The sequence below is a fragment of the Centroberyx affinis genome, unplaced genomic scaffold, assembly GCF_046629955.1.
Source record: "Centroberyx affinis isolate AG114_WGS23_722 - 3 ecotype Tasmania unplaced genomic scaffold, CSIRO-AGI_Caff_v1 ptg001336l_1, whole genome shotgun sequence".
Classification (NCBI taxonomy): domain Eukaryota; kingdom Metazoa; phylum Chordata; class Actinopteri; order Beryciformes; family Berycidae; genus Centroberyx; species Centroberyx affinis.
In genome coordinates this window covers 247,368-256,811 of record NW_027279833.1, presented here as the reverse complement: position 1 = coordinate 256,811, position 9,444 = coordinate 247,368, and the positions used below count along the sequence as shown (strand labels likewise).

Here is a 9,444-nt window from a genome sequence, read left to right as displayed (position 1 = left end):
ATACATTGTATTCAAGACCTGTTTTCCTTCCTATTCATGTAGTTATATCATATAGAAACGAGGAGGAGGGGGCAGTACAGAGTCATTTGTATTGTAGCTTCATCCTGTTGTGGGCCCCACTGCACGAAATAGCCTGCAGAAAGACTTGAAACTCACAGAACCGGTTCAGCTTAATAAGAGTTCAAAGCAGTTGTTAGGACTGTAGGAGATGACTCTATTGGACAGTGCTTTGATTAAATTTGACTGTTTCAGGACTGTGTCAGTGTTTCTCTTCGGTCTCTGCCTCTGTCTCCCCCTCTCGTTCCTCTCCTCCTCAGGTTTTTCTGATATTACCTGTTACTTTTTATGAAATTATTCGTTCTGTTTTTATAATTTAACATGTTGGCCAAATATCTCAACAAGAAAATCATACACAACATTTGAGCAACATGTAAATAACGTCCACAAATTAACAACATCCATAGTTATCATTAAGACAAGAGAGAACACAACTGCGATCGAGTGAATTGTGTATCTGTGGGTGTGGGTGTGTGTGTTTGTGTGTGTGTGTGTGTGTGCGTTTGATGTTGAAGTGGGCGTTATCGTATGCCATGCACTCCATAAACCCTTGTCCCTTTCTATGAACAGCCAACTATTCATTGAATCTGTCCCCTTCATCACACCGAACACGTGCGCACCACCCACCTCCACCCCCATTACAAATGCACACATTCACAATACATATGTTTCCATGCACACGTGCATGAACACACACACACACACACACAGTCATAAATTCACACACTCTGGTGCACACAGATATACTGTAATTTACTGATTCACATTCACAAATGCGCACACAGAGAAACACAAAAGCACACAGTTTCATACATCTGTAACCATGCAAGCTCACACACACACACACACACACACACACACACACACACACACACACACAGACGTACGTCACACTCCTCAGTTGGGGCTTACTCTATTGGCTGGTCTTAACTGCTTTGTAGTATTTTTAGGCCTGTTATTCTGGGGCCTGGCCTGGCAAGCCACTGGGAGAGTATATAAGCCTCCCCCTGCAACTGGGGACCACTGAGAACGCACAGTGGAAACATCTCCGCTGAACACTAGCAAACACCCAACGGGCATTTTAAATCCTCACTGGGTAAGTAAAAGCCTCGGCGGCATTTAGATGTAGCGACGGGTAAAACCCACCTACACTCGCTTTTCATTTACCCACCTTTTCATTTGTGTGGTAAGAGTTTAGCCACATTTTAAAGCTGATTTAAATCTGTATGATGCAAAGTTAGCATATAGTGAGTAGTGTCAGACTGATACTTTTAGGTAAAAATAGGATCTTTTCAAGGAAATAAGATAAATGAATACTATTCTGAAAAGATATATATATAGTTTTGTTCATTATTTGCTTCATGTTGATCACTGACCGGAGTTTATAATTTGATCACCTGTTTATTTACCTCAGCATTACTGGTGACGTTCAAAGATGTACTCTAAATAATAATGTGATACCCAACTGATCCCCGTGGCGATATTCTCTGTTGGCTCAGCTCCAGGGAGGTCAGAGGTCAGGGTGAGCTGTTGGTAGGGATTCAGTGTCTTGCTCAAGGACACTTCAACAGGGGCTTGAAACTGTGTCCCCCCGTTCAGGGACGGTGTCTCTAACCACTGTGTAACCCTGCTGCCCCTTCAAAGTGATGAGTCATTTGTCAACACATTCGTGAGTTTAGTTCAGGACAGCCTACACCTTGGGTTACCTTTCAACACAACGCATGTTAACAGTAAGTAGTAGGAGTCGTGTTCCTACTTAAATATCTTTACATGCTAGAAAAACAACAGACCTCATGTTAAATTTCAACAAAACACATGTTGTAATGTGTTAACATATGTTACTTACAGCATATTTTTTACACATTAGGTTGAAAAGTAACTACACTCATCAAGGGAGTGCTAAAAATAAAGAGTGTGTAATAGATTTGTAAAGAAAGTGCAGTATAAGCAGGCTCACCGTACTGTCGTCAAAAGTTATATGGTCGTACTAATTTGGGGAACGCTTTGACTTTCTTCGGGCTTCTAGCTGTGACAGTGACTAATGATTCCACCCTTTGCGTTCATTTATGTTCATGAATAGACATGATATAATTGCCAATTCATCACTGTCTTGCACAGAATGTACGGTATAGAATATCATTCCACTTTCTGCTTGGCTCAGTATGGTACTGTGGTGCTACGTACTCATGTGTAGAGCGGGAAGGTGGCCTAATATTTAGTGAGATTGTCCCACAACTGAACAGTCATAAGTTCAATCCCCACAACAGCCTTGTGTCCTGTATGAAAGTGTTGAGCAATACACTGAAGCGCTACCTGCTCACACATTCTCAGTTGCTCAGGATAAGAGCATCAGCTAAAAATGGCTCAAAGAAAATGCCTGCTGTCATCTGAATAATATCCCACGTCTCTCTGGTTAGGACGCCATGCTTCCAGCATAATGTCAGCTGAGGTTGCAATACAGAAGTTCTCCTTCCCCTTCTCCTGCACCGCGCGCCTTTCCCAACAAGATGAGCTGCCACAGAAGGGATGCATCCAGGTGAAGGCGCTGGAGCTTCAAGGCCTTCAGGAGAACCCCATCTTAAATGATCAGAGTCCTGTCACAGTTATAGGAGCCCTAGTCCAGAATGAGACCCAGGCCCAGGACAATCCAAAGCCTCCTCTTGGGGGAGACATAGCTGCTGCCCCGGCCCAGGCCAAGCTGGTCTCCACTGAGCCCCAGAGCGCTGTGCTCTCCAGGCGCTGCGTGTTTGAGAAACTGACAGTTGAGAGCGAGGATCAGCGCCCCGCGGCTAAGAGACAGCTGTCCTCCGAGAGCGCGGCCAGGACCGTCGCCGTGGTGAAGAAGAGCGCGGTGAGGAAGGAGGCGGAGGAAGAGAGGCACCTGAAACCTAAACCCCAGCCGGGACAGAGGGCAGGCGGAGCGGCGGGGAAGAGGAGGCGTCGAAAGGACCTGTTCTCTAGCTCCGAGGTTTTCCACAGAGTCGACGCTCATGCCATCCGGGCCGGGACAGAGGTGGGGGACACTCACATTCCACTGAAACATAAGATCACATGATATAAGATAATACCATGCATAGTTTTAGTAGCATGCTCCACCAATTTACACACTCCTATATCACACATGCAAACATGGCAAACTTCCCTACTGTTCCATAAGTTTTCAATGCCGATAAACTATAAGGGCCTATTCTTAGGCGGTACAGGGTTATTGCAAGGATAAAATAGAACCAAAACCAAATAAAAGCATGGCAACAGAAGAAGCCACAACAGAGGAGGGTCTGTGTGTTCCTGAACCCTGCAGGAAAAGCACTGAGGAATGATAACATCTACTGCACTGAACCCATAACAAGTAGCACCCAGGCAGCACTCACAACCTTGAGCCTGGAGTGTCACCGGGTTTGTTCAATACACTGGATGACAGTGTAAGATGCTGGCAAACAGGATGATACTGCAAGAAGGAAAAAGAAACAGTTTACATGCATGCTGTACAGCATGTTTTGCCAAATGACTGAATGATTTTGGTGAAAGTGTTAGAGGGGGTAGCACTTATTTCTGCAGTCATCTATGTTAGACAGTGGAAACACAAGGCTGATAGGATGATTAATGCCCTCAACACCGCAGGTTTGTTTGCCTGCATCCTATGTTATCTTACAGTATGTATGTGTGTGTGTGTGTGTTTCAGCTGAAGGAAAAGTGTGTGTTTGAGGTGAAGACCATAGCACAGAGCATCACACAAGGAGCCAGAACTGAGCTGGAGAGACTTCGTGCCATCTGGGTCTGGCTGTGCCACAACATCGGTTAGTATTTTACTGAACTAGAGTTTATGACATATCATAATGTACATCCTACATCCTGAAAACATGTTTCAGATTCATATCATTGGTTCATATCAAGCGTTTTGTTTAAAAATGAGATATCCATTATTTAAAAACACCAAATCCTACTCCACTAAAATGATTGACAGAACAAAATGAAAACTAATTATGGGACTGGTAGTAGGTTAGTTAAGTCCTTGGTTGACAAAACTCTTTCCAAACTGGATCTTTAATATTTCAGAGATATTGAATGTTGAATTAAGGTGATTTTTATTTTTATTTTTTATATTTAGCATTTTAGAATGTGATAAAGTCTTCATGTACACACCCCTCACCTGTCAACTTGTCATACTGTGTTAGTAGTGTTATTGTTAATTTCATATACTTTGATTCTATAAGCATACAATCATACTACAGTTCAGGTTTGGTAAGCTATATTTCTGACCCAAATGTGCTTATTTGTTGCAATCATTTTATTTATGTAAGAATTAAAAGCAAATTAGCATATTATAGATTTCAGCTTTGGTAATCTATCTATATTTAAGAGTAGGCGTCACATTTACACCTCATTTTGGACTGAAATTCTTCATTTTGAGCTCAGTGGTGTTTCCATCTCGGCGTGTGTGTGTGTGTGTGTGTGTGTGTGGTCTCCAGAGTACGATGTGAGCGGGTACCTGGGCCAGTCGGAGAAGCTGTCCTCCCCAGAGGAGGTGATCGCAGCGGGCCGGGGCGTGTGCTGCGGCTACTCCAGCCTCTGTCTGGAGATGTGCAGGTAAACCCAACACCTGGAAGAGGGTCGGGGGCAACTCACCTGCAGTTCAGTATCCTCTACCCCAAATACCTCAAATACAATTCATAAAGAAGTATTTGAGAGTAAGGCTCTGTAACTGCAAATTGGAATTCTGAATTGAAGAAACTAAAAATTCATTGACTTCTAGAGGTGTTGGGAGCAGCAGTATATATGATACTACACACATTGCTAACTTTTATCACTTTAACTGGTGGTAACTTGGCAAATACAACACCAACAGCTGTATTTTGCACTTGCAGTTACAAGTAAATCATTATCGTTTACTTGGAAGTAATCCATTTATACAGGTATGTCTCATTGAGATTTGCAACTTTTTTCAAGAGATATCTGTTTAGAGAATAAACATTCATCATACAAAACACATGGATACACATGGAGAAATCATACCACAAGGACAAACAATATTTTTTTCTTTGAGAATGTTCATAATCAAATCATTGAACTCAAACACTATTTGTTTGTATAGGGAATACGCTGTCATTCCTCTAGGCCTCGGTGTACACTCTCAGAAACAGACAGGGATATTGCTCCATTCATCTATTTAGATCTATGGTGTTTTCACTCACTGCTTTTGTGCTGCATCCTGTATCCTTGATCTCAAGTTCAAGTTTGACATTTGTATTATAAATGCTTACACTGAATTACAATTGAATTTAAGACTTACAAAAGGCAAACCTGAACCTGAGATTGAGGAGACAGGATGCAAAACAAAAGGCATTGAGTGTGCTGTGTTTGGTCTGTTTTGGCAGAGAGGTGGGCATTGAGTGCCAGGAAGTGCCGGGCCACAGTAAGGGTATCGGCCACCGCCAGGGCCAGAGCCTGAAGAACGTCAAGTCTGATCACATGTGGAACGCTGTGCTGCTGGGAGGACAGTGGTTCCTAATGGACGCCTGCTGGGGAGCAGGCCGAGTGGACATGGATCATAAAAGCTTTGTCAAAAGGTACGAAAGAGAGTACCAGATCTCCACATCAGAGGTTCTGCTCCAAAATGTTACATATGCATCTTAGGAGAAAGAAATTGAACCTGAAGTTCATCATTCAGTATGTCTGATGTAGAGGATGTATTCTGTAAGAGCTACCCTTTAAAAAGTCATATGTATGAGTAGGTGTCGCATTCTTCAAATGGTGATTGGCATCACCTGCTTGGTAACTATAAATTACGCAATGCATCCCCTTTTTTAAGGTAGAAATTAGAGGAAATCATTGCTTTACCTCCTGACCCTTGTTTAATCACATCATTCACATGTCCAAGGAAAAAATAAAAATGTACATAATCCCAAAATTATTCCTGTAAATCATTCCACAAAAGCACTACAGCAAAGGATAGCATTCTGACAAAATTCCCAGTTTTCTGTATCGTTCATCTGCTTTGATGCAACTGAAACCAGCAGTGAGTTGAGTCTCAAACCAGCCGGGTGTCTCCATCTGTTGCCTCCAAGGTTCGATGATTTCTATTTCCTAACGGACCCAGAGGACTTCATCCACTCACACTTCCCTGATGAGGAGAGGTGGCAGCTCCTGGACTCCCCCGTCTCCCTGGAGGAGTTTGAAAGGCGGGTCTTCAAAACCTCGGCCTTCTTCGCCATGGGGCTCAGACTTATTCAGCCTCATCACTTTTACATAGTCACAGGTGGGGTGCTCAATTCCTCAATTTTATTTAGCTTTAGGATTTTAGTACACTTCAATCATTATATTACACAGGCAGGGATATGAAATTTAGCCTAGTCTTCACAGTGTGTAATAGATCTTATCACTGCTGTTGTCACATAAATACGTACAATCTTCAAATAAGTCAAGTTTTTAATTAAATGGATGAGACAGCTACACAGTGGCTGCATCATTAGATAAATTGTGTTAAAATTGAGCCTCAAATTAGGTTTATCTTGATTTGATGTGATCTGATTTGAGCTCACACCAAGGCCTTATTTTCAGATTGCCTGGGTGCATTGACCAGACAACATTTGCATATTTAATCACCACAAAGTTTACTGGGGTGTTCTGGGACGTCGGCATTCAGTTTCATGCCATAAATAAAACAGGCTCTGAATCTGTGTTGCATCATTCCCCTTCTTTCTTTCTCCAATCTTTCCTTGCACTCTTTTCACTTTCCTTTCTCTCTTTTTCAAATAAAAGAGAAATGGCATAAAACAAACCAAAAAAATCTTTAAGAAAACTTTGATTTCTTCCCCAGATGACGGAGAGGCAAACGTGTCCATCGGCTTCTCCAGGCCGGTCACTTTCGCCTATGAGATCACCCATCATCAGGACCTCCTGCACTGTGGAACTTCGGAGCAGAGAGAGTCCGTCAACTCCTCGTCGGGCCTCCTAACGGTCTCCCACCGGAGCATGAAGCTGCAGCTGCTGCCACCTGCCAGCGGCACGTACGACGTCAAGGTGTTCGCCAGACCTGAACTGGCCACCGCGTCTCTGAGCTGGGTCTGTTCCTTCACGGTCGAGTGTCCGACGCCCAGGGCCACGGAGGAGATCCCCGAGAACCCCTTCGTGTCCTGGGGCCTGCAGCCCACGGCGGGGTCCCTGGGGGTGGCGGGCAGCAGCCAGGGGAGCGAGGCGGCCGAGCTGGAGGCGGGCGTCTTCGAGTTGGCGTTGAAGACGTCCAGGCCTCTGATGGTGCTGTGTGAGCTGGTGCACCCGGGGCTGGAAGCTGCTGTCGCCAAGCGCTGCCTGGCAACTCAGATCCAGCAGAACCTCCTGACCTGCCACGTGCTCTGCCCCCTGCGCGGCTTCTACCGCCTGGCGGTGTTCGTGCGGGACTACGAGAAGACGGACGTCAAGTTCCAGAACGCCGCGAACTTCCTGCTGCACTGCAAAGGGAAGGTGGTGAGTCCGGACGAGCTGTTCCCTCCTAACCTGGGCTCGTCGTGCGGGCCGGGGATCCGCACGGCGGACGCGGGGCTGTCCAAGTTCAGCCATACGGCGGCGCTGGTGAGCACGCAGCAGGGCAAGTGTAACATCACCTTCCACAACCAGCGGGACCTGGAGCTTCACACTGTGCTCAGCAGGGAAGAGAGCAAAACGACGACCCGCCCGCTCGCTCGCCACCTCTTCTGCACGTACACAGACAGCAAGGTGACGGTGAGCGCCAGCCTGCCTGATGCCGGGGTGTACCGGCTGGGCCTGTACGCCCGGATCGCCCCCGGAGGAGATTTCAACCCCATGTGTGACTTCGTTCTGAGAAACAGCTGCGATCAGCCGGGGCCCCCGTTCCCCTGCGCCTACTCCGCCTGGGGGAAAGGCTGCGTGCTCTTTGAGCCCCGCGTGGGCCTGCTGGAGCCCCTCTGCTGGGTGCGCTTCAGGGTGAGGGTCCCCGGGGCGCAGAAGGTGAGCGTGGTGGGCGAGACACGGACCGACCTGAAGCTGAATAAGAGCAGAGTGTGGGAGGGGGAAGTGTTCACCGGGAGCCTCCAGCAACTGAAACTGGCTGCTGCCTCGGGGGAGTCCGGCGACATGGCTGTTATGATGACCTTTGACATCAAGCAGTTGGAGAGAGAAGCGTGAAATCTGATGGTTGGCTTAGACCAGATGGATAGCGGTCTGAAGATAATTGATTGATAAGTGAGTCTGCAAAGCTTTTTATATGGACTAATGCAAATCAGACTGGGGTTGAAATATATTTGCAAATAATCATTAGTGTGAGCTTTAACCTTCATGAAGCACAAGATGGGTGGGGCTAACCGCACCAGCACAATACAGATACTGTAGTGTCAGGTAAGTTGGCAATCAGAGAAAGGTGTATTATTAAACTGACTTTCAAATACTCTACTGTGATCTAAACCTTCAGATGTAGCAACGTATGTAGCAAGCCCCGCCCATCTGGTGCTGCAAGCAGGTTGAGAAAAGCTCAAGGAGTTTCATTTGTAAAAATGTCAAACATACAGTACGTAAACTTTTCAAGATAGACAATGGTGCTCAGCCGTCTTGGAGTGCTATGATATACATTCATGAGTGGATTTGTGCATAATTATTTGATGTTATGAAGAGCTGTGGCTGTATGATGCAATGATGATTGTTGAAAGGCGTGCAATAAAAGAATATACTGTGACAACCTGATCTAAATCTGGATGATTTTTTTAATAGTCAAGATCGGGCAGCACGATTAATGGTGTCTAATCATATATTGCAATTTTAGTTTCCACAATTAATAATTATACAATACTGGCATATTGGCGGTACTGAAACATTTAGAGTATCCATTGTGGTTTAAAATAGTCAAGATGTCAGTATGAGATGCCAAAAGTGGAGTAGGTGATTAATAACCATAATCACAATATCCAGCAAAATAACTGGGATTATCATTTTAGCCATAACTGTGGAGCTATAAGTCAAGGAAAGATATATCTATAAAATCTAGTTCAGTACTTCTGAACAAACTGAAAAGCCTTCAGCACTGTAAATCACAGAAAAACAATGTGAATTCAAGCCAGTAAGCCCATGCAGTTGGAAGCATCCACATCCAGGGGGACGAGTTAAGCCGGGGTGAAAGATGACGACACCTCCCCTCTCCACCCCTCCAAAACATGCAACGTCTCCCCTTTTCAGCCGCGGTTGTAAGGAAAAGGTGACGGAGAACTCCCCCACAACCCCACTCGTTAAAACCGAACAAATCCGGCGCAGTGTACAGTACGCCATTGTTGCAGTGACCTGGGCCCACTCAGCAGGCTTTGGCAGACGCCAGTGAGAGTGATGAGTGTTTACATGTGGCTGTCATAATAGCCCACAAATAGCCTCGGCTCACTGCCTCAG

The 9,444-nt window shown here is 45.4% G+C and overlaps 1 protein-coding gene across 1 annotated transcript; it reads left to right on the top strand.

Moving 5' to 3' along the window:
- The first annotated feature begins 2,494 nt into the window (after positions 1-2,494).
- On the top strand, positions 2,495-8,199 carry ky (kyphoscoliosis peptidase). The gene is made up of 6 exons (XM_071525754.1): positions 2,495-3,070; positions 3,740-3,854; positions 4,527-4,644; positions 5,433-5,624; positions 6,123-6,313; positions 6,875-8,199. The coding sequence occupies exons 1-6, from the start codon at positions 2,495-2,497 to the stop codon at positions 8,197-8,199; spliced, it is 2,517 nt and encodes an 838-aa protein (XP_071381855.1).
- Positions 8,200-9,444: the final 1,245 nt, after the last annotated feature.

Bases quoted from the DNA above. Each gene is read 5' to 3' on its own strand.
- ky (XM_071525754.1), top strand. From the start codon at position 2,495: ATGTCAGCTGAGGTTGCAATACAGAAGTTCTCCTTCCCCTTCTCCTGC. The intron at 3,855-4,526 runs GTTAGTATTTTA...TGTGGTCTCCAG, and splicing joins CTGGCTGTGCCACAACATCG to AGTACGATGTGAGCGGGTAC. The intron at 6,314-6,874 runs GTGGGGTGCTCA...TTTCTTCCCCAG, and splicing joins TCACTTTTACATAGTCACAG to ATGACGGAGAGGCAAACGTG.